This window comes from Falco rusticolus, chromosome 13 (genome assembly GCF_015220075.1).
Source record: "Falco rusticolus isolate bFalRus1 chromosome 13, bFalRus1.pri, whole genome shotgun sequence".
Lineage (NCBI taxonomy): Eukaryota > Metazoa > Chordata > Aves > Falconiformes > Falconidae > Falco > Falco rusticolus.
This window is the reverse complement of record NC_051199.1, coordinates 28,030,099-28,055,074: the sequence shown is the minus strand read 5'-3', so window position 1 is coordinate 28,055,074 and position 24,976 is coordinate 28,030,099. Positions and strand designations below refer to the sequence as shown.

General features: G+C 50.2%; 1 protein-coding gene across 4 annotated transcripts in view; it reads left to right on the top strand.

The window, feature by feature from the left end:
- The window catches only part of LOC119156743 (schwannomin-interacting protein 1), a 183,260-nt gene that overhangs the window by 147,488 nt on the left and 10,796 nt on the right, over nucleotides 1-24,976 (top strand). The window contains exon 1 of one of the 4 annotated variants that reach the window (XM_037407020.1): nucleotides 16,810-17,026. The exons of 2 other annotated variants lie outside the window; for them this stretch is intronic. In XM_037407020.1, coding sequence (XP_037262917.1) covers nucleotides 16,997-17,026 — 30 coding nt within the window. In that variant the 5' untranslated portion in view covers nucleotides 16,810-16,996. Of the gene's footprint in view, nucleotides 1-16,809; nucleotides 17,027-23,845; nucleotides 24,063-24,976 lie in introns of those variants that run through there. One more of the 4 variants, XM_037407019.1, reaches the window with a different exon arrangement.

Genomic DNA, 24,976 nt, shown 5'->3' with positions numbered 1-24,976 from the left:
TGTGTAGGTTGGAAAAGTTTCAGGTCTGCATTTGAAAACGGCTGGAAAACCCTGCAAAGGGCTTAAAGGGCTAACAGGAGGTGCCAAAAGCTGTAGGATGGAAGTTATCGCAGACCATGTTAATACCTGTTTCTTCTGCCTGTGGCTTTATAGGTGTCTCCTCTCACGGCTGCTGAAAATTTGAAATAAATTCAAAGTATATATTGCAGTGTGGGGTGGAATCTTTAAACAATGTAATAATTGGCCATGGGCAGGGGTCTGCTACCCTGACCGAGCAGTAGGGCAGCTCTGGAGAGAGAGCTGGGTCAGAGCAGCTGTGGTGGAAGGAGAAATGTGTAGACTGGTCTGGCAAGAGGGAATAGAGAAATGGAGTGAGCAGCGGTGCTTCTGCACCCAACGGGCACTTCTTAAAGCCCTGCAAGAGTGTGGGTGTAGCAGGGCTGTCAGGAACAGGGGCCGGGACCAAGCGCAGAGCCCTGGTGTTGCGGCGTGTTGTCCCTACAGGCATTTAGGGAGCAAATATTTGCTTGAAGATTGACAGCGAGTTTGTTCTCGCTTAAAATAAGTAATAATTGCCTGATTGAGCTTGCTTAAAGTGTTACGTTCTTCATCCCTAGATGATGTTCGATCTTGTCTTGGCTGCAAGTGTTGGGAGAGAGAAGTAACAGCCAGGGGTTTAATGCCTGAAAGCAATTTTCCCCAGACAAGAACTGTCAGTGCATTAACTTCTGGCACACTGATTTTCAAAATCAAACTTCTACCTTGCAGGAAATTGTATTTCTGTCATTCCTGCAGCGCAGAGGTCCAGCAAGACCTTCTCTCTCCACCTGACAGCTCTTTTACCTATTCGATTTGACCATTTAACCCTTCAGCAGGCTACTGAAGAAAGTCAAGTCATGATGAGAGAGGTTCTTTGGGGCAGTTCATTTGTTTTAAGGCTTAGCTGACATGAAAATCAAACCTTTTAGCTGTGGAAAATCACTGCAGTTTCAGTCAAACCGGGGGTCTGTGCCTGCTTTGTGCCGGTGTCCCTGGGTGTGCGGGACCTGCGGGGAATATTGCAGCGGGCGATGCATCACTGCCGCATTCTGCTGTGGGTGAATCAAAGCAGCACCGTACTTTGGCCGTTTTCCACCCAGCTCAAAGGTTAGATGAGGCTGGCAAGATATTAATGATTCTGCCAAAGTGTGCAATGTCATTAAGCTAAGAAAACATCTATAGGTACTCTAAAGTGCTTGTTGCTTGAAGAGCGTTGGTAATTATATGGATTGGAAAGATGTATGTTTGCTGCTTCTGAAACTCGGCCAGGCAAAATGCTCGCAATTAATAATCTGGAGCAAAAACTTTATCTCCATTGCTGCTGCAGAGCCTTTCATTAAACAGAGTGCTAAATACATGGGGTGACAGCATACGGATTCTTTTTTGATGAATGATTCTCCTTTATTCGAGTATTACTATTCTGTGAACACCTCTGTGTGATGGACCCGGGCGAGCTGGCAGTGCTTCCCAGTCGATTGGTGAGTGGTTTGTATGGGGTGTGGAAATTGCCAAAAAAAGCTGAGAACGCTGGGTGGTTCTAACACTAATTGTGTTGCAGGCAACGGTAAATCTCCCTTGACTGTACTTGTGTGCAGTACTGAAGGGCGCTATTCGTGATTGCTGACTGTATAAGGCCAATAAGTATGTTTTAAAAGAGTATTCTTGGTACTGGCTATCTTAAGTAGCAAATGCTAAGGGTTTCTGAAACGAGAGGTGAGCCTATATGCAAGTCAAAATTTTTATTGTCTCAGAACATCATTTTGCTTGTGTGATCTTGAAATGATGGGATTCTGCAGTCTGGAGCCCTGTACCCCTCTCCTGCTGCACCTTGACTAATACCTTTAAATTCCCACTTAAGCCTAAGTGAGTATCTGGGGTTGAAATCGCAGTGGGCAGCAGGAACGCTTATTTGACAGGATAATAATTATGTACTTATGTATCTGTTGCTTGCACGTTGGGTGTGATAAACGCAAGGTAGTGGGTTTTTAATTCTCAGAATTGACCTGTGCTGTGTAAAACCTGTTATTTTTGCCGCTGTTATGTTGGACAGACAGCAGTTACTGCGGTTGCGCTCTGCCTGGCAGTGGAGTAGGATGGGGTGTCTGTAACACCTGGCGCTATGGCAAATAACGGTGTATGCGGAGAGAGAAATTATAGGCAGAGGGTGTTTAAAAACCATGTGAAAAGTGTTTCTTCAGTGCAACTCAAACACGTTACAGATCTACTGAGGAGCACTTGAAAGCCAGGCTAGCTCCATCCCAGCAGCGACTGCCAGAGCTGCTGCTGACAAAGCTTTTCAGGAATGAGTATTAAACTCACCAGGCCCTCAAACTCTCGCGGGCACTTAGAAAGGTAATAAAATGCAGCAAGCAGAAAGCGATAGGGTTGAAGTCTAACCAGGCGGAGGTTGCCGGAGGAGCTGGGATGGCCAGCAGGGATTTGCTAAGCATGGAGCAGCCCCTGCTGCCCCGCCGGCGTCAGCCCCTGCACGGCAGACGGGTGGGCGAGTGGTCCTGGGTCTGGCACGGAGCGATCCCTGCCTTTTCAGGGATCCTGCATCTGTAGGGCAGGGCTGCCCTCAGCTGCAAAGGTAATGGTCACGGTCGTTCCACAGGGACCTCAGGCACGTCTGCTGAAGCTCCTTATTTAAATGTTTTAAATAATACTCCAAATACTCCCAAAACCTTACCAAGTGTGTTTAGGTGCACAGCAGAATTGGCTTAGCAGTGATATGGACAGCAAGAATTGTTGAGATTTATTTCCTTATTTCTCTCTGCCTGGATTTAAAGCGGTTTTGCACTAATGGCTGCGAGTTGGAAAACCAAGTGCAACACTTGTTTATTTTTTTTAAAGTTTGTGTAGAAACTGGAAAGGCAAGAACTGGGTTTTGGCTGCATTCAGGGCGTCATTTTTCCTACTGCTAACAGAAAAAAAAAAAAAAAATCCGTAAAATGAATGTCCGTGGTGGAAAACTGGGTCCCTGCCTCCTGCAGAGGTAGGTGGGCTTGGAGCACCTAAGCCAGGCAGTGCTCCTGCAATAACTTGGTATTGTAAACAGCATCTAGAGAGAGATTTTCCAGGCAAAACCAATCTGCTTCATGCTGTGCTTTAGATAACTCCTCAGTGCTCATGTACCATCGATACAAGTCGCTCCGGAGCAGCGATGCTGCCTGAGGCTGGTGTGCACCAGAGCCCGGTCCTGCCCTCCCCGCGCATTTTGAGCACTGCTGCATCTCCTCCTGTAGTGAAGATAGGTGTGCTGTTCTCCAGCATAACTTGTGCTGTCGGGGCAAGGAGCACCCCAACTGTCAGTGCCTGTAGGACAGGGAGCGGTAGGAGCGAGCGGGGGATGCTCACTGGGGTGGGCAGGCAGAGCCATGGTGCTCTTGCACCGCTGTGCTGGGGCGTGGGCGGGCAGCTTGGGGTGTATCGGCACACCCCTGCGTGGGTTTGGTTCGGAAGGGATACTTGAGATTTATTGTCTCACCTCAAGAAAGCAGAGGATAAAGGCAAAGCCAAAGGGAGCTTCCCTGTGCTGTGTGATCTAGTTTGTAAGCGCTTACATGGGAGATAAACCATTTACCAATATTTTGGCTAAGCTGCCTTTGAGAAGGTAAAATAAGCTCGCTGAACTCCAGAGCAGCTTGTGTTTGGAGGCAGTACGACTTCCCCTACTGAAATAAAATGTCTCCTTTCTTGTGTCGGGAGGCTTGTCTTTGGGAACTGATGTAGCTGATAAGCTGATACACTCGGCTGTGCAAGTTGCTGTATTGACAGCGTGGCCAGGATGCAGTGGTGCAGCCCAAAGGAGGTTTACAGGGACCACCATTTCATATTTAGAGGGGAAAATGGACTTTTATGATGCTTTTTGTGGGGGAAAGCCTATTGTGAGGTTGTATAAAATTCCCATGTTAAGTTACGAAAGTTAGGTATTATTGCCACTGGAAGGACATCTAATTTCCTAATTTTCCCCGGTGCCCCTCAGTATAGGTATTTCTTTTTTCTAAACCAAATAGCTGTTTTAAAAAATGGCATCATCTGATCAGTTGAGTGCTTTCCAAGGTTTCCCACTGTGGACTGCAGGTTAACATGGCCAGGGGCTGCTCCCCCAGCAAGGCATCCCCCAGCCGAGCATCGCAGGTGCAGGGCAGAATAGCGCTGCTAAGGAGGGCTGCAACATCTCCAGCAGCGGGGTTTGGTCTGTTTTGGCTGTTAAATCTGCAAATAATTCAACTTTTGTATGAGAAGTTTCCTTAGCTATAACTAAAAAGATGTGAAAATATTTCTTCCATCTTGCCCACTAACCTGGATCTGAAATCAATCCTGCTTCTGTAAGCAAAGCACTGATGGCTTCGGTGGAAAATGAGTTTCACTCGTACAATTATCTGCAGTTGTTGCCTTAGACCTGAGGTGCTACATAATCGCTCTTCCCCTCAAGGGTTTCCAGCTTTTTCAAGTACTCGTATCATTTTGGGGTGCTTTGTCTTTCCCTGTCGCGCCTGTGGAGTCATTTGCGTCACAGAAGTGGTAGATCTTATTTATATCAGCAATCTGGGTTTCCTGCTCAGTGGTCTATAGATCTCCTTTAAATGAGAAAATCGCGCTAAGGCCATTTATTTCAGCTGGTCCGTGATTTGTTAAAATGAAATCCGAGCGTGGCTGGGCGGGAGGAAATAGCTGCAATTCGGAGGGGCTGGGAAGGAAAGGGAAGTGCCGGGCTGAGATTTAATCCTCTCTCGGCTGGTAGATGGCAACACTAAAAAAAGAGAACTATATTAAAGTGCTTAATTCTTTATGCATACAAAAGCTGCTAGTATGTACGGTCTGTAGGGAATCGAAGTGCTTTTAGTGAGTTATTAAAAATTTAATCTAAACTTTTTATTTAATGTAATTCCTATATTGAATTTATTAAAGAGGGACTTGGGGAACTATCAGAATTCTGCACCTGAATCATGTATGACCATCCTCTTCTCTATCTCCTTTGCCTGGTAGGAGTTTGATGATAAACTATTCGTAGTAGTTAAAAATAATAAAAATCTGTGAATCATTTCTTCTTACTGAACTGTCTGTATACTGTGCATTTGCATTAATGCATAATATCCATAACAGCTTGTTATGTAGCCTGGCACAATCTAGCTGGCCTTCTCTTTCTTCTGCTTTCTCATCTATTGTTTCTCAGGTTGAAAATCACCAAGCCAGCTTCTCGCTGTGCCTTGCAAGGATGGAGGAGGCCTTTTCTTAGGAGGAAGACTCCCAGCTTGTTACTCCTGTAGGCTGGCCTGGGTGCTGTTGGGAGCGGAGGGGAAACATCCCGTAGCATTGGAAAAAACCATCTCTGGGACCTTTTCCAGTTGTCTGCTTCTGAGAAGGGCAAAGTAGGTGAAAATGAGGGCATGTGCCTGCAAACAGACCTCCGTACGGCCCCGTCTTGGCGTGGGTCTTTGGTCACTTATGTATTTTTAAAATGGCTAATATTTCCATACCTTGATAATATTTAAATTGCACAAAAAAGTTGCTTGGGAACTTATCCAGTCCTCTTCCCCGCACAAAGGCTGGATGAACTATACCTGTTTCCCAAGAAATATCAGTCCAGGCTGTCCACAAGCCGTGTGGATTAGGGTTTCTCGCATTTGACTGTCCCTATATGCCGTGTTGCCAGGTATAGCTATATGTGTGTGTGTGTGCGTGATATATATGTTTCACTCGATGTAAAGATGCGAGATGAGTTTTTGCAGTGCTGGTCCTGGGCCATTCACCATCCCAGCCCTCTGCATGGCTCAGTCCGATGCGAGGCAGCAAGCTCTGTTATCCCTAGGGAGCTGTGCTGCCATTCCAGGCTCTGAGCTCCCACCCTCTCCAGCACTTCATTTGCAGTCCCTCCTGCCTTGTTATCAACACGCTCTTGTACCCAGGAAATGATTTGGACGCAGAATTAGCTGAAGGTTAATATCAGTGAAATTGCTGATACTAATAGTGGATGCCGGAGGGCTTCTGCAGTGTCCAAAAACTCTTCTGAGGGCTTCAGCAGCCGGCTGGGGCTGAGCCTGTAGGAAGGCACGTGCTAACGAGGCTGGAGCTTGCAGCCAGTGTCATCTGTTGAATGTAACACGCTGCTTAAGGCATGCCTGTTAATTGCTCTTATTTTCGGGTTTTGCGCTGGACCAAACAAAACTGGAATCAAGGCTGAAGTAGTTTGAAGGTCTGGATCCAGCCCTGCAGATGTCCCTGCCTGGGTCCCCAAGGGACGGCATTTCATCCCAGAGATGAAGCGCCAGCTAGCTTGATGTAGTAGCTGCAGCTTTATGAAGTTTTTTTGCTTGTTAATGTACATGGAGGAAAACCAGTAAACATGTAACATAGCACATGCCTGATGGAGAAATAACAGCTTCTAGTAAAATAAACTTTCCACGGTGAAGGCCACCAGAGGTATCTCCGTGCCTTGGACGTGCTGCTGCTGTTTCCAACGTGGCGATGAGTGTTCCCTGGGGCAATGCCCGCTGCAGCAAAGCGGAGCACTCCTCTGCTCCCTGAAGCAGTGCCCTGAGAGCTGGGGAAACCCATGTTGTAACAGTAAGCTGTAATTGCTTTGCTGTAGTGGCTAGCATTCTCATCACCGTCTCTTTTTCCTCCCACGACTCAGGTATTTGGTATCCCCCATTCCCTTTCTCCTGCATCCCCTGAAAATCAAGCTGTGCCAGGGTCTTCAGGCCAGACCTAGGCTCTGCTCCCGAGGTGGGGTGTGGGTGTGAGTGCCAGCACAGCCCATGCCACCCCAGATGACTTCCTACAGCCCACGCATGAGATGCAGGAACGTGGCCCCAGGCAAGGACAAACAGAATGTCAAGGAATCGTAGTTATTCTAAAGAGCTTTGCTTTGCTCTCTCTGGGCGGCTGCACCAGTGGTTCTGAGCGAGCAGTGACCCGTCAGGTGCCAAAACCGACTTCTCTAGAGCAGCCAGTCACTGCGAAGAGCGAGGATGGAGCATGTGGCTTTCTCTGACCTCCAGCAGTAGCTCTTTGGGCTCAAAGACATTTTACCGATGCTTAGTAAGAGAACTGGTTGAGGGGCAGCCCCGGCCAGCCGAGAGGAAGCCGTGGGGAGGCTGTGCAGGCGTGAGCTGCTTTCTGCAGATGTGCTCCTCACTGTGGGGATGCCAGTGGAGGGGTGACTGCGATTCCCTGGTTTGCAAACCAGGGCTCCTGCCTGGCTGTTGCTCTACTTTCATGTTAAAAGGCCTTTCATTATCCCTCCGCTTGGCTTGCGGCTCCCGGCAGAGGTGATGGAGGGAGAAGCTGTGCAGCAGAAAGGAAACACCTTATCTGAGCACTTTCTTTCTGTGAGCAGCTTTTCCCCAGCTCCTTTTGCACGGATAGTTTATATTTTTGGATTTTGTCATACTGAAATTTCTCTGTAGAGGAAGTCTAAGGCCCAGAAACAGCTTCTGCTTAATGGGATATCGACAGGTTGTGCTGATACCCGATTCCTTGGGAGTTCCTGAAGCTTTGCAAAAATATCACTGGGCTTGTTTGCAGAAGGTAGGGCTTACTCCTAGAGCCACCTCAGCCTACCCCGGTGGGGCAGGGGTGTAACGGTGAGTTTACCGTCCCTGACATGGAATGCAGAAGTCCAATATACCATAAAGCGCAGAGGCTGTGGCAGGGCACAGGGTGGGGCGAGTACTGCTGTTCCCCTGGCCAGCTGCAAGGCCTGAAATCGGGCCAAGGCAGGGGTTTTATTTGCAGCACTGCTCTCTTTTCTTCTTTATATCTGATTTCTTGTTTGTCTTCACGAGTGTTGAAGTACTAAAGACTTATTTCACTGCTTAATTATCATTGTTCCGTTTAAACTTGAAAATTATATTGGAGTGGTGCGTGGAGCCTGATTGCATTGTGTGGGCATTAGTTCTGCTGGGAAAGAGGCTCGGAGAGATGAATGGTGTTTCAGATAAATGTGGTGCTTCGAGAAGCTCAGAAGACAGCCCCTATCATGAGAACAAATGGTAATTCTCTGCATTTTGGCCTCGTGAACAAGGAGCCACTGTGTGCAAATGCAGCCCCGCTGCGCAGGGATGACGCGCTGCTCTCTGCTCCCAGGTATTTTGAGCCCTTCCAGGGATTTTCACATCTGAGGTGCTGGAAAGCTGCAGGCAGCCGCTGGGCTGGGGTGGCCAAGCGGTGCCAAGGCGTGACTTTGGGTGAGGTGGCCCTGGGACAGACCCTCAGAAGGCTCCAGCAAAGCCTGGGCAGCAAGGGCACAGGGCAGCAACACGTCTGCTGGGCTGAGAGGCTGGACAGTGCCACCTGGGTCCCCTTGGCACAGCGGTGGCCCTGCTTGTTTTGGTGCCGGCGGGGTGGAGCGTGGCGGAACCGGGGTGATGCTGTGATGATAAGTAGCACCAAGGGAGCAGATGGGGAGAATGGGGCTGCTGGAGCAGCCTTGGAGGAGGTTCCCACCCAGCTAAGCTGTGCTTGGTTATTGATCCCTCTGTTGTCCTATGGCTTCATCCCAAGGTGAAACAGCAAGTTGCACCTTGCCCCTTCTGATTATCCAAATTAATCCTCCAGGGCCAAGCGCTGCCTTTGCTGGGCACTCCTCCCATCAAGGGGCATGATCATCACTCAACCCAAAGGCTCAGTTTTGACACAAAGATGGTGTAAGTAAAAAACCGCAAACCTTTAAGAAACCCCTCGCATGCCTGTCTGTCAATATTGATCCGATTCCAGCAGACACCCTAAAATGAATCACTTGTGATCTTTATTCTGTTTAAAGACTCTCAGAAAGCAATACACCACATTATTAGTAGAAACTGGAGGCTGCCGGAGCTCGTCTGCTTGGAGGAAAAGAGTGCCTGAGGCAGAACAGGAGAGGGGGAAAAAATGTGATTTAAGAGACAAGAGTGTTCTCTTGCTCTTATTTGGTGCTGCTCTGCCACCCGGCAGCAGCCCAGCGTGGCTGCCTCGCTCCATGACTAATAAGGCTCAGCTGGGATCCACCCTTGCTTATCCTGTTATTTTTAGCTTTTTCCAGCCTCATACTCAGTGTGCCTGCCCTACCGAGGGGTATAGCCTCACGTCTTATTTTAAATACTGGGTTTGCACCCTGGCAGTCTCCCACAGAGGGCTGTGCAGGGATGTGCAGAGGAGTGGGCAGGGATGGGGTTTCTTTTCCTTGATGGTATTGTTTTTGGAGCTCATAACTGATATCCATTGCAAAATGTGCCATGTCTTTTAATTGTAATCAGCTTTCTGACCACGAGACAATGTGGTTTTTTTCTTTCTCAAGTGACAATGGGGTTGGGTGTCAAACTCAGAAAATCATCTTTGTGTCCATTTTCTTAAAGGCTGAAAATGTGAAGCAAACCTAAAGCAAGAGCCCGGCTTTGCTCGCGTGGACCTGCGTTTGTTCCCACACAGTAATCACATCCTTCCAAAAAACACTGATCTCGACAGCATAGGGGTTGGAGCCTCTCTGAAGGCTCACTGATTTTTCAGAGTTGTGTGCATAGTGTAAGTAGACCCCCCTTCAAAAAAAAAAAAAAAAAAGTAGATTTCTGCCAGGCTGTGCTTGGAGCTGTGGATATCAGAGCTGTGTGAAAAAAACCCTTCTGTCTATTTTTGTCCTAGCCATGACTCAGAGGGAGGTTTGTCTCTGTAAACTCACACTTTTATTGAGGAAGCATTTAAAGGACGCTGCTGTTACCTGTTTGTATTAGTATAGTCATATTTAGGGTATTTGGCTCTGTTTGAAGATAACTTTTAATTTCAGAGTGAGTTTGTAGTATGGTTTGTTTACTTCAGCCTGCAAGTCTCTGTTCTGTGCTTTTTACCATCCATTTTGCAATTGAAATGAGTTGAAAAATAAAGCCAGCCCATAAATAAGCCCTCTCAACCATTCCCTGCAGAAACCCAAGGGAATGGAAAGGGATAGAAGGGCTCAAGGCGACTGGTAGCAGGATAATCCCGTCCCCGTCCACAGATGTTGCCCTCTGACTCCTGTGGGGTCAGTGGCTTAATTTATAATTAATAACTCTGCACCTAATTTTTGTTGTCGAATAAACATAGGTGCAGCCTGTTGGTACACGCCATGCTAAAACCTAATTAATCGCCCATATTTAAATGCAGGTTATACTGCTGTCTGCCTGCCTGCATGGCCAGAATGGCGTTTCTGGGATTTTGCTGCAATTAAAAGGGCTTAATATTTCATCCAGAAATTGCTTTTGGCCCCAGACCAGTAGCTTAATGTTTGCTATGTGTTGAGCATGGGACATGGGATTTGTGTACGTGCTACCCACTCATCAATGTTTCCATGTAATTCCTGTCGTCCCCAGTCAGAGGAAGCCGAAGGCCACCCTGTCCTTCATCCTCTCAGGGAAAATCCCTCTTTTCTTCCTCATCTCATGCTGGTTTTTTTCCCCTGCTCTCTCTTCATTGTCAGAAAACACGTGAATTCCTCTCCCTGCCTGCTGTTAAAATGCAAGGGTGTTTAGTGGAGGCCCAATGCAACTTTATTTTTTTCAAATATAACAAATTTATGTTTGAAAAATGAAAACGAAAAATATAAATAGGAGGAGGGGTAGGCAAGCCCGCCTGCAAGCTGCACACAGCAAGCCTGAAACATGCTGCACAGTGAATTTGAAAATGCATGACTGGGGTATTAGCTTTGTTAAAAACTTCTACCAAATTTGATATCAAAGAGATCTGCTGAAGACATTACTCAGGGCTCATGCTTTTAATGATTTTCAGTTATTCTGTATCAATATTTATACAGCTGCAACTCTGGGAATCTTTTATGTGAGATTCCAGATGTTTTGAGGAGCTGTTGGGTGCCTCCCGCTGATGCCAGCATCCCCTCACCCAGGCGCAGCTTGGGGCAGAAAAGGGGCTTTTGAGCCCAAGTCAGGGGTGCAGGCTGCCGGCGGGTGCCCCCCTGTCGCAGCTGGCAGAGTGGCTGTGCCGGGCACGGGTGCCGCGGTGGCCAGTGCCTGGCTGCTCCTGGCCGAGGCAGGGGATGAGGTCGGGCACAGCTGGTCCAGGCGCGCTGGCAGGGGCACGTCCTGGTGCATCGGCCAACCAGGGATGCTGCTGGGGTGACTGCCCTGGGGCTGGTTGGCACGGCGGCAGCGGGGAGAGCTGCTGGCCGAGGTTTGGCTTTGGGTCGGTTGAGGCAATGTAAAAATAATAGGCTGTGACTGGGTGACGTGTGGGTTATGCCAGCTAGCCCAACCCCTCTGCTTTCACATCGGGTCTCCTGTATGGCACTGTCTGTGTGTACAGGGCAAAAAGTGCTGGAAATGGTTTGTAGCTGATGGGATTTGCTATAAATCCTCTCCCAAATGGGACAGAAATAGCGCTGCGGAGCGAGGTGGATTGCAACATTATAATTTATTGATGCTGATGCAAAGACTTACAGGTTTGCCTCATCCTGCTGAAAAGTTCATGTTCCCCATAGCATTTTGCATACCATGAATATTGCATTTCCAAAAGTATGGTTTATTCTTAAGAATATGAATAAAATTGCAAGGAGGCAGCTGTAGCTTTCCTGTTGCTATCTCCCCACACTACTTAGGAGCTGGTAGATGAAACTGTTCTCTGTTCATTAGCAGTAAATACTTGGTGGGCTATCGTACCTGCTCATCATCAGACCGCTTGTAAATTCTCTGTTATGCATGTGTGATCCAGCTTATAAATTGTGCCATTGAAAATTAAGCCTGTGCAATGGTATCAGTGAGTCTTTCTAGATGGGTTTCATGGAAAAGTCTGGTTGTTTACTGTATGTTTTGTCACTTTTATGTCACCAGAAAGTTATAAATACTCAAGTGACTTAAATTATTCACTCCAATTCCCTGCAAAGCATTTGACATCCTGCGCATCAGAGGTATCGGAATGTGAAATTACTGTAACCTTCTGTTCCATGTTTTTGAGGGGAGAGAAAATCATGGGTTTATTATGTAATGGCAAGGATGCTGGCTGTGGGACGTGTAGAAAATTGACAATTTTGGATGAATTCCTTACTGCTAAAAATGGAGCAGGAGGCTCTTAAAAGTGCAAGATGTGCACTGCAGCATCAAAATAAAAATGCAACAGGTACCCTTCCTGATGCTCCTTAATTCCCTGGTCACATAGGAATTCCAAAATAATAGTAACTCAGAGTAGGGTTTTTTTCCTGTGTTTCCCCAATAGCATATTTGGTCCTCAGAGGACCACAAAGAGTTTTATTCTAATGTTTCAGTGCACTTTTTATCCTAATAAATTGATCAGTTGGTACCCCCGTAATTCAGGAGGGGTTTGTAAAGCTGCTGCTACTGAAGGACTCCAGAAAGGTCCGTGAAAGTAAAAGGGGCAGGGAAGATGGAAGGACACTGTTTGGATTCTTAAACCATTATAAGTTTATCCCCTTGTAGAGAAGAGTAACACATCCAAAATGATGGAAAATGCCTCGACATCATCTTCCTTAAATAAAAAATAATAGTCTAAAGCATTATATATGCATGTAATCCAAACAAATACTCCCTTTTCCAAGCAGATGTCTGGTATTAACTGATTAAAAAATAATCTTTTTTTTTTTTTCTTGCTGGATTTAAACCCTGGAAAAGCTTTAGCTTGGCTTAAAGGGGGGCTAAATCCATCACTCCTAGTAAATTGTCGGCAAATAAAGCTGAAATCCCATTTTTAATTCCTGGTTCCCTGCAAGCTTGGTGTGCTTGGGCAAGTGCACGGGCTCGGGTTGAGCAGGAGCATCCCGGAGGGGCTGGTGGGGCTCGCTCGTGGTGGGCTCCCTGCCTCTCCCTCTGCTAGTCGTGCAGTGTTCACCTCTGCTGATCCAGCTGCATCCTTATTTTGAGATCTGAAGAAAAAGCGTAGTAATTTAGACTAGCTTTTTGCATCAACAAAATAGGTTGACCAATACCAACCTGAAAAATAAACTTTCCCAGCTCTCAACCTTTAAAGCCCCTCGAGGAACGACTGTGGGCTGGATAGTGTTTCTGGTGGTTTTATCGGAGATAAGGAAGCCCATCGCTAGCCTGCCTGGTTGAACGAGCACTGCTCCTGCCCTTTGCTTTCCCCTTACTAAGCTCTTAGCCTGTGTAAGTCCTCGCAGCTGGTGGGGTTCAGGCACACAGCGTGGGACATGTGTGTGTAAAAATAAATCTGTGGGACAGTGAGAAATGACAAACATGTAAGGAAAAGGGCTGTCTGTGGCTTTGGTGTGAGTAATACGTCCGGGCTCCTTCCCTTCCCTCCCACGGCAGCGGGAACCTGCCTCGCTCAGCTGCCCTCCGCTCCCAGGCAGCATGAATGGGAGGGTTTGGCTTTACTGCACAGCTACCTTTTTTTTTTTTTTAAGGAATGTTTTCCCCGAGTAGGAACCATGATGAGAGAGTTGATAACCTCTGCTTATTACTCCCTCTCCCCGGTTAATGATTTCCTTGGTCCTGGGGCAGAAGTGCAGCAGCCAAGGGAAGGCACGAGGCAGCGATGGGGCCGGCAGAACCAGCCTGCCTGGAGGAATGGTGCTGCTGGTGTTTGCCACTTCATGCTGCTGGAGAGGGACAGGGTTTGAGATGTGCTGTGGGACGTGGCCAGGGGGCTTTCTCTAAGTTTAAAACGAAAAAAAAATATGAAAAAGCAACAAAAAGATGTGCACAGAAATTGTACGTTTTCCCCCAGAACTGTGGATACCAGGTGTTTTCTCCTTCTGTAGATGGATAATTAATGAAATCCTGTTGTTTCACGACAAGAATCTGCGTGTCTGGTAAAGCTGCGTTACCTTTCTCTGCGGGACAGCTGCCGCCGTGGCATGTCCACAGAGAGTAGGTGGAGGGGTGCTGCTGCCTGCGCCGTGGGGTTGAACTCCTTGTGTCCTCACCCCTGCAAGCTTCTAGAGCATCGGGTTTGGGCTGCTCCTGGTGGCCCAGCTTAACTGCAACGCAGGGCCAGGCAGGGGCTGCTCAGCCAAGCAGCAGCTGAGCAGCATCTTCCCAGACCTTCTCGAGGAGACCCGGAGCCAGGGTTTTGAAAGGAAGTGTTTCATGCTAGTGTCCCCAGCTTGGTACCGGACCCCCTGGAGAAGTTCTCCAGGCCTTTCTGAACCACACATTTCTAGTTCAGCGCTGGTTTGGGGGAAAGCTGCAGGAAAGCTTGTCTAGGTCATCTCATAAGTGGTATAAAATGCTGTTAAGTTAGAGCGTGTCTTGATAAGAAAGGCCAAAGGAGGCAGTGCAGGTACTCCCCAGGCTTCTCTTCCCAGCTCAGTTGGGGGCTGTTGGGGGTCCCCAGGGATTTCCTGGGGCTTTCCACTGGGTTGTGCCTCCAGGGAGATCAGCAGCACATGTTCACTGCCTTCATCCAGGAGCATAGTTTCCCATTGACCCACCTGGACGACAGCCAGAAGCCTTCCACTCAATTTAATCACTCATTGCTTCAATTATTACCTGCCTGCTCGCCTCGTTTCTGAACAGGTAATCGCAAATGGATACAGAACACAGGAGCAAATCCAGAGGTTGGGGATGATGCCTGGCCCTTTCCGCCTGCGCCCGAGGCTCATGCGGGGCTCCCTGCCCCGGAGGAAGAGCCTTGCTGCAAACGGGCTTTTCTGCAGCAGATGCCATGCTAAGCCCAACGTAGCACGCTCGCGGGTCATTTTGCAAAAGGAACAAGCTGTTACATAGGCTGGTGGGGTGGTGGGGGTGTGTGTGTCACCCTGTGCCACGCCATACCTGGATGCAGGGAAGCTGGTGCAGTCCCCGCTGTGGATCTGCTGCGCAAGGAGCAGCTCTGAGTCACCACCGTTATAGATAGACCCGCACGTGGGAAGGGGGGCGTGGGGGGGTGATTTCAGGAGTTTTCCTTGTGATGCACGTAATAAATGGCATTAGAGATTATGTAATGTGTGGAGCTGCTTTTAGCTTGCCACAGATACTTTTCCAAAGCAAGCCCAAGATTTATGCAGTATACTGAAAACTAGGGATTGTTTTGTTGTCGTTATTTTGATGTTTGGAAATAGCTGCTTAGTTGAATGGGATTCTCTGCAGATCCAGTAAAAAATACAACATCATCCTCTCTTAAAAACTTAGCAGAATAATTTTTTTTCTTTTTAAATGAAAGCTTTATTTTTTTAAAGTTCTGTTCCTGCAGAGAAGGCCTCAGGGAGGAGGGTTGGAGCTGAGGCAGGGCTAGGGGTTTCTCTACACCTGTGCCGCCCAGCTGCACAGGGGCTCGAGGGACTTCTCATCCGCCCACGGCTGCTCCAGCCTGTTTGTGCGGGTGAGAAGCTGGGAAAGCTGGGGCAGAGAGATGATCCTACAAAGGCCTTTTTTTCTAGAGGCACATCTGGTGCAGGGAATCAAATCTGAGATGCCCTGTAAGCAAGTGTGTGTGTTTCGGTGTCACGTGCATTTCTGCACTTAGCCACAGCTGGCTGCGAGGAGCAGCAGAGTAAAGTCCTCTTTGCCTAACGAAGATGGAGTTTCTTTTAGCTGCGAGCCCAAGCGCTTGGGTCGGAATGCCCAGCACATGGTGCGAGCCCAGCCTGTGGCACCGCCGTTGCTTTCTGCGTGGGTTTGTGCCTCTTGGATGGGTAGTGTCAGCTGAAAACACGGCTGGAACGTGAGGCTTGCTGTGTCCTCCCTCCCAGCTGTGGCCAGGGCCAGCCCAGCCCCAAAACCAAGCCCAGGTGAGGCTATCAGGGTATGTGTTACCCCCTGGAAAATGAGCTGTGCAGTCAAACTGGAGCTAAGAACCCAGCACGTAGCAGGTTGCAAACACAGATCGCGTCCCACCATTCTTCCAAGTCTCTGCTGTTAAGGACTTTTAAAATAGAAAACAAAATAAGGGTTTGGTTCCCTCCACATGTCAGGCCTCCAACCTGAGCTTGCAAACAGGGAGGAAAGTTTGATAATCTCACAGTGCTATTTTGGGGTAGCAATGGAGTAGTCTGCCTGCTGGGTGGCCAGTGATGGGTGTGTGGCAGAGGGACTTCCCAGCCCTGGGATTCCAGGGGGGTAGAGCGGGGGTGTGGGGGGGTGGGCTTCCCAGCCCTTGGGCTGTGAGCACCGGTTCAGCCCACCTGGCTGTCGCCCTGCAGAGCCAGCACTGGATGTATGCTTGATCTTCACAGGCTTTTTCTTTGGAGAAATTTGTTTAAAGCAGGGCCTGTTGTGGTGGGAGAAGGGCACTGGGATGGGCACAGGTGTTTCAGGTGCAGTGTCCAAACTCGGGTGGCACCCGAGGCCAGAGCCCAGCCCAAGGAGTGCTGTGGTGGAGGGCTCAGCATTCACCCTGGCTGCAAGGTGGAGGTATAATTAGCTAGAAATGTAGGGCAGAGCCTTTTCTAGAAAAGATTGTGCTGTATTTCTGCAGCAGAGGGGAACAGGCAGGTGTCTCTTGGCTCGCATGTAACAGCTGGGTGTCTCACAGCCTTTCGGGGAGGTGGCTCAGGTAGCTGTGTGCCTCGGGCCTGGGGTCCTGCAGCATCCTGTCGGTGCTGGGGTCCAGCATCCCACCGGGGGTCCCGCACCCGCCGAGACCAGGCGCTGCCGCAGGCGCGGGGGGGCTGGAGCTGCGGCTGCCGCAGCGTCGCCCCGGGACCGGGGCGGGGGTCTCCCAGCTATACCGCAGTGTCTGGTGGAGGGGTTTGTATGTTTTTTTAATTTTTTCTTTCCTTCCCCCGCGGAGCAGCGCGGCTACCAGCAGCCCTGCGCGGAGCCCCCCCGCTCTTTGTGGCGGCCGGGCGGGCGGGGGCGGGACCAGCCCCCCCTCCGTGCTCCGCCGGGGCCGCCGCTGCGCAGGCGGAGCTGCGCCGCAGCATCCATCTTACCGGCGGGCGGCTGGCCCGGGCTCCCCGCCTCCTCCTCCTCCTCCTCCTCCTCCTCCTCCTCCTCCGCCTCCCCCGCCGGGGCCGGAGACCCCCCGGGGCGGCGCGGCGCGGCGCGGTGGCTGCGGCGGATGATGCACGGAGATGGTACACCAGGAAAACTGCTCCTACCAGGTAAGGGGCGAGCGCGGCCTGGCCCCCCGCCCCGAGCCGCGGAGGGGCTGCGGGCAGGCTGGGGTTGAACGGCGGGTTCCCGGCCCCAGGCACCCCCGTCCGGTGCGGGGCCAAGCCGTCGCGGGGGGGAGAAGCCGGTTGCCCGCGGGGCTTTTGTGCTCGCCATGTGATGCTCGCAGGCGCGGCGGGCGCCGGGGATGCGCTGGCCCGGGGGAGCGGCGGGGGGCGGGTTTGTCAGGCAGCCGCCCGCACCCCGCCGCACCCCTGCCTGGATGAAACCCCTCGGTGTAAGCGAGCGAGCTGTGCTTTCCCACTTCGAGAGTTGCCGTTGGAGAGCGACGTACATTTGACAATAGAATAAATGGAATATTTCTCTGCCCTTTCCCGATTTACCGAAACGTGAGAGCAGACCCGCGTGATCAATTTATTTTCCGATGCAGCCACGTCGTGGTTTGTGGCGTTCAGCTAAATCACCCGGGCGAGAGCTGGCGGTGGGTTAGGGGTGAGCGCTTCCCTCTCAGCATCCATCACGGCCGCCCGTCCCCGGGGCCCTGGGCCTGGCAGCGGAGCTTAGAGCCGCGGCTGCTGGGCCCCCACAGAGGGGTTTAGTGGGGCGAGCAAGAGCTTGGGGTGGGCTGCTGGCTGCCGTGGCTTCATTCCCCGCTAAGGGCAGAGTTGGGTGCCTTTGGGTGCACCTGCATGGGAAATGGCCTGTTCAGGGCTCCGTGGTACAGATGGATTATGAAATGCACAAATGCCTGTCCATCTGCTCCGGCGATGCCGAGAAATGCGTTTGCGGACGTGCGGTGGAGTGTGTTTTGCAAAATACCCAACAGGCATTCCCAGCAGCAGAGCTGGACCCTGGGGAGATGGGGTTTTGCCCAGGACGGCGGCTCATCCTCCTTTCCCCCCACCACCATGTTTAATTCTGACTTCAATCTGTTTTAAGGCAAAATAACTCATATTGCAAAATATATCATGATGGAAAAAGATAGCAAAGCATACGCACATAAGAGAGAGAGAGAAGTGTTGAAAAGATTTTTTGCTAAATGTTTTCAGTCTAGCAAATGCTTCTGGAAATAAATTTCTATTTTTAGCGCCTTTGGAAAAAAAATATCCTGGTGGGTTTTTTTTTCTAGCCTCGCTTTTAGGGGATCTAATTTTTCTGCTGCTTTGAGCCTGTTGCTCTCTGCTGCCTTAATAAATGATGCCATTGTTTCCTTTCAGCGGATGTTTTCCCAGCATACTCGTAGGAACGCAAGGGTTAAAGGTTGCGCATTGTTTCCCGGGTGGAAGCTGGTCCATGGTGGTGGGCGAGCGGAGCTGCAGCGAAGGCCTGGCCAGCATCCCTGCGTGTTAATGCACTGGGCTTGCTGCGATGGCAGCACTGCTGCCTTTCATCTGCTTTAATCTACTTGCTTGTTTATGAATTGGTTCCTCTCCTTCAAACCAATAAACAGTAGCATGAAAACAGCCAGAAAGCATCCAAATTGTAGATAAAAGTCCAGAGGAATGATTTCTCTAATGAAATCTGTTTTAAAACCTTCCTACAACGCTGCAGATTAGGAGCAACCCCAGCCCCCTCCCAAACCCATTAACCCAAAGGCCAAGTTTTAATCCTTTTGTGGCCCGCAATCCCGGGTTTTGGATCAGACTGGAGCCAGCAATGATAGGATTTTGGTGGCTGCCCAGAGTGCCCTGGGGGAGGAGGGTGGCAGCGTGTAACTGCTCTCCTTCCTCCTTGCACCCTTTTTGTCAGAGCTGCTAAATTGACTAAAAATAAACCAAACAGAGGAACAAGCCAACGCGTGGGGAATACTTGAAAACATGTTTGTTTCAGAGAAATTCAGCAGAAGAACTCTGAGGTGACTGTTTCATGGCTGGGGTATAAGCTCCGTGGCAGGGAGGGTGCTGGGGATGGGGTGCTGAGGAAGAGGAGGGTATTTCTGTTGTACTCTGTGCCTTGCCTCAAAAGTCCTGTTTCACAGCATAACTGAGCTGTCACTGCTGCTCTCTGAAAGGCAGGTGGCCGTGGGTCCTCCTGGGGTTTTGGATGTGGCTTAAGTCAGATTCATCACTGTGAATTTAGGCTGGGTCCTCCATGGTCAGGAGGTCCCAACATCTGACATCTTTCCTGTGGCTGCATCCTGCAGTCACGCAGACTGCTGCTGCTTATCGTGCCATGTGTTTTCCTCTTAGTTATTTCTCTTTTCCTATTTTATACTGATTTATTTCTCTATGTCAAACGTTTTATTGAAGGCTCTGTATATCTCCTACAGTCTGACAGGAAAAACATCAGCTTGGATTTGTTGGGTAGTGTTTTGTGGGGTCCAGAGCTTGCACGGAATAAAAAGCCAGCATGCAAATCCAGGCCTTAACACAGGAATAAAGGTTTTATTCTGGCGTGTGTATTAGCGGTGCTTTACTGGCCTGCAGCCTGAGCCAGTGTTTCAGTTTGCTCTGTAAATGCGTGTTTCCAGCGCTGCCCAACAGGTCCACCTTTGCATGGAGCAAAACAGGACTCCTCGGGCTGCTGCCGCCTTCATCTGTGTTTCTGTGCCACTGCTGTACAAGTGGACAATACATTTACATCATCTCCTTGGGTTGATTTCTAATGTGCCTTTAAAACCCCCGGCACCCGTTACCCTGCCTGAGGCTGGAGCCTCCAAACAGGCAGTTGCCCGTGGGAACAGGGTTTGGCTCCGTGCGCTGGCATCAGTCACGGTCTGAGCTATCTGCTGGCAGGAGAGTCGCTCTGGAGATGTTACTGGGCATTACACGTGCAAAGAAAATTAAAAAGAAAAAGAAATCTGATGTAAAAAATGAGATTTCTTTGCTTAGAAAGAATTTCTTAGCTGGGTCGTCCCCTACGTTCTCCTGGGACCCACTCTGCCTGCGTGCCTGTGGTGGGCTCGACCCTCTGCTGCTCTGGTGATGCCAGGTTTGTGCGTGTACCTTCAGAGAGGTCTGTTAGAAAGACCCCTGCAACAGGGAGGTGCTGGTGTGGCTGTGGGTCAGGCTGGCTGCCTCAGGGATGGACCAGGCGCGGCTGGCCGGCACCCACCACTCCCAGGATCTCACCAAGCACTGAACCGTAGTAGTCCATAAAAGCCACAAGCTTAAAATATGAAGTGCTCATTTAACTGATTTAACAAAAAACCCAAACAAACAAACAAACAAAAAAACCCAAGCAAAAAAAGGATTTTTTTATGTGTTTTCTTTTGTTTGATATCTTGGGGTTTTGTAGGCTTTTGTGGCATGTAGAAATACCAGACTGTCATCGTCTTTTTCATTAAAGTGAATACAAATTCTTATGGCAGAATATAACCCCAAGAGACAGGCCTTGGAGAAAACCTCAAACGCCATGAAACCCACCATGGAGCACTGGCAAAGTTGGAGAGCTGCTGGCCTGGCCTCTTGCCTGTGACTGTCCCACTGGAGGGATGCTACCTCGTGGTACAGTGGAGGAACCTCGGTTCATGTGGCCGAGCACGCTGACCCTGCATCTCAAACCAATTACAATAAAGTAAAATAAAGCCTGTGTTATAGAGAGCTGAGGATGAAAGCCGCTTTGTTTAGACAGAGATCAAAACAAAAGCTCTGTGAAGTAGGTGGAAAGTACTTGGTGTGCTCAAGCTCAGGGAAGCGTCCTGAGAGGGAAGGCAAGGTCCGTCGCACCCCCAAATTTGCAGGGACTTGTCGTTAAGTGCCTTGTACTGGCTGCTTTGTGCCGGAAGGATGCTGTGCTGCAAAGGGACTCTTCAGCAGAGATTTATTCCAACCTTTATTTATAATGAAGTAAATGTCTTGTGAAATAGCTCCGGCAACTTGAGATTTCTACGAAGTCACCTCGATACTCTGGCCTGAGCGTGGCCGGGAGCGCCAGTTTGGCAGGGAGGGCACTCGGAGTGCTTTCACTGACCTGTGCAGGGCATTTAGGGGCTTTTTCTACCAACCGGCAGTGCCTGGGAGCTGGGCCCCAACAGAAAGGAGGGAGGTGGCTCCCCCCCCACTGGAGAGTGCCCCAACAGTGTCAAGGGAGTTTTTCATTGACTCAAGCAAGCATTACGTATGCACAAGAGTTTCATTTAGCTGCGTGCTTGTCCACAAGCAATCGGTGCATGTCTAAAGCACATAAACCCTGATGTGTCCTACTTCCTCACCTTGCTGCAGGATGAGCTGAGTGCTGCCGTCCCCGGCCCGTGTGTTCCCCACGGCACTGGGTCCATGCCTGTGTGCTCACACCGTGGGGACATCCCACGTGGGGAGCAGCTGACCTGCCCCAAATATGCCCATTCTGAGCTTTCCCTTCGTGCTATAAAAAGAAAATCAGGTTCAGGCTCGCTGTCCCCGCCGCCAGCATCCCCAGTGGCTGCTGAAGGAGCTGTGGTGGCTGTGGCCATGGAGGCCACATTCCTACTGACACAGTCTGATGCGCAAGGAGTCCTTGGGTAGCGATGCCAACATCGAGCGTACCTGGCGGCAGAGTTGCTTTTTTATTTGTTTAAACCCTCTACACACAATAGATGGAGGGGCTTGTTTCAAGCGGGGGCTGGTTGCCAGAGGAGCAGTAGCAGGGCTTTGTCGGGCAGTCCAGCACAGGCAGCGGGGCTGCTCATCTGCCCGCAGTGGCCTTTTGCATCAGGTGGGGAAGGGGTGGAACACCAAAGGGTTTGGTCCCTGTGCTGAGACAACAACAAATTCATTTGTTTTGTGGTTTTGATATCCAGGGTTTAAATTGACCTCTGTGCTGGTGGGGAGATGCCCCTCCCAGGAGCGCAGAGCTGGGTCTGGTGCTGGCTGCCGAGGGGGGCACCCAAAAATGGTTATGGGGGCTTCCAGCTACACTTCTTAACCAGGTTTGGTTTTTTCCTGTTGCCTTGAATGGGGCAGCTGCTGGAAGCGGGGTTTTCACTGGAGACTGAGACCAACTCTGTGGGATCCGCTCAGGGGATGCTCCACCACGAGACTGGTCCTGGAGCATCCCAGCTCAGAGCGCAGGGCAGAGGTGAGCTGGTCTGAAACCTGGAAGCAGGGATAAAACATTTTTAAAGTGTGGGCAAAAATTGCTAATATATTTTCAGCAGGCTGTGTCGCTTCCTACCCTTATTTGATGTCGGGTTGCAGAGGGGTGGGTTGCACATCGTGTGCGTTCCTGCAGTTTCCTTGCCCTGCATCTTGGGTACCACAGGCACAGCAGGACCAGGCGGGGGCTCACCATCTCAGCCAGCCAGAGAGGAGACCTGGGGACATCCTCCTCCAATGCATGAGGGCAAGGTGATGCAGGGAGTTGTCGCAAATTGTGGGGAAGCATGTGGCAGACTGCAGTCTCAGCCCCCAGCCCAGTGGTCCTGGCCACCACATCCTTCCTCTTGGGCTATGGGATTTTTTTAAATTATTTTTTTTCAGATTTATTGTGTCAGGATCCGTCCCCTGCGGTCAGGAGAGGAAGTTAATTTAGCAACAGCAGGAAGGGACACAATGAGTCAGTGGTGGAGAGGAACTAAAAATAATGAAATATCCAGAGAATTACTTTGTTTCATTTGGGAATTACAGTTACAAAGCACCGTTCTGGTACAAGAATGGAATTAAACAATCCTGTTTATTATTACTGTTTTTTCCTGAAACTTCAGAGCAGAGTGATGCCATGATGCATAATTTGTAAGTTCTCAGAGCTGGTAATCAAATAGGATATGCATTTTGGGTGAAATGATGTCAGCATGACTTGGATATACCATTTAAGCACGTATACAGGGCTATTAAAATTATTCATCTTGCATGCAGCATAGATGTGTCACACTAGAAATCAGCACTTTTGTTGCTGGTGTGCCACACTTCGAGGATCACTGAGAAATTGTGGCATCAATTCCATCTTTCTAAGGATTGATTTCCTATAGAAATGCCTACCCCGAGCATGTGATCTCTGCCTCTTGCTGCCCACCCAGAGTAAACGTTTCCCACTGTGATGGGTGCCATGCAGGTGGGACCTCCGCAAGGACCAAGCAGGATTTGAGCAGGGCCGGGGGGCAGCGGCTGTGTTGTGAAGCCTGGATCTCTGGGCAGGACTGCTGGAGGCATGAGCTGGAGCTGTAAGCGGTGCAGGTTTGGGAGCTGCAGAGCCCCCTGGAAGCTGGGGCTGGAGTGCTCGCCCACCCTGAGCAGGCACCAGGCAGTGCGGGGGTCCCCAGGCTCTGCAAGCCCACAAGCTGGGTGGCAGGTTAAGGCTGGACACCTTTTTGAGCTCTGTCAGTTAATTCCTGGAAACTTTTTTTTTTTTTTTTTTTTTTTCCCCACTTGAAAAAGCTAGTTTAGCTGAGAAACAGTTCCCTGGGGTCCTTTCTGGTGTTTTTTCATGTTGAGTGAAAAATTCACCTCATGGTTGATGTTGCTGTGGCTGCCCATCCTTGAGCAGCGCTGGGAGGCCTGAGGACCGCTCCAGCTCTGCCCGGACTTACAGCCCCAGCCGCGGGCAGCATCTCCGACCACTGGGAATTCATTAGGATAACTTCACCGTGAAAGCCCCTGGAGAAAACCCCTTCCTCCCGTCCCCTCTGGCCATGGCTATACTGCCAGGCTTGAGTTTTGACATCAGACACCGGGTTTTTTCCTGCCCTTGTGTAGCCGTTGAGGACTCGGGGCTATTTTTATCCAGCGCTGGCAGTGGCTGGAGGAGGACACGGCTTCCCTGGCCCGGCACAGCCTTCACCTCCCTCTCTTCAGCTGGCGGGGGCTCCAGCGCTGCCGTTGACTTTATTAGGGAAAAGCAAGGTGCTCCGGAGCGGCCAGGAGGCGAGAGGGGCCAGGGAAGCGTCCCAGCCAGGGGACGGTGGTCTGCTGCAGGTCTTGGCTGCGGGGGCGAGCGCTTGATCCCATGGTGCTAACCCAAGAGTGGAGGAAGGGCTGAGATGCCCCGGTGGGAGCGTTTCACCGGCCACGTGAGGACCCGGGAGCGAAGGCGATGAGTCGGGAGGGTGATGGCATGGGTGACGTCATCAGGAAAGCAGCCGAGCCGCCCGGGGAGGGGAGTTATAAAAAGGTAAGGGACAAAAAGGAGCCTTTTGTCTGCCAACAGTTACTCTCTTGGCAGGAGGGGGACCTGCCAAAGCACTGCCCAACACCCTCCCGGGCACTGGGTTTCAGGTGCCAGAGCAGGGAGGCGCTCGGTGATGTTTAATGCACCAGCACAGGGCAGCAAACCTTCCTCCTCCTGCATTTCCATATCGCTTTATGATAAATAAAATGTAAAGAGAGGTTTCTAAACGCGTCCTCGTACCCTGAGTGCCCTGGGTTTTAAGGCAATTTGCTATGTGGCTTGATAATGTGAGTTTGACTCGGTTTCGCATTTACCAGCAAATCCCCTGTGCAAAAAAAAAGGAGATAAAAACAAATGTTCTGCAGTTGCAAGTTCTGTTTTTAAATCCAATAATAGCCCTTGTACTTTGCAGAGATAAAATAAGGCACTGCCTATGGGTCTGGAACTTTAAATATAGTAATTGTCCGTGGCTGGTAATGACAAACCCTGGCAAAAATAGCTTCGGTGGCCCAGCCGTGGCCCAGCGCTGCTGGCTGGCCGGGGCCAGGCACGGGCTGTGCAGCCTGTTTGGTGCTGGTGGATGGTCCTGGCATCCAGCCTCGCAGCATTTTAACCCCTCGCATCACAGTGGCACTGCCCCGCTGGGGCAGGATCCTGCCAAAGTGTTGCTGGTACCCGTTAAACTGTAATTTACTGTGTAATTAGACTTTTTCCCTCTCCAAGCAGGCAGTAGCTTAGCAAAGCACACCTGGTATTCCATCCAGGTTTGGTACTGATCGGTACAACTCCAGAAGCGCCGTCACCAGGCGAGGGGCCTGGCAAATCACTGTTACACCTCAATGCCAAATAAATCTTCCATGTGCGATGTTATATGCTATGTCGGGCGATGCTGGTAATGAGTAAAGGCTGCTAGTACA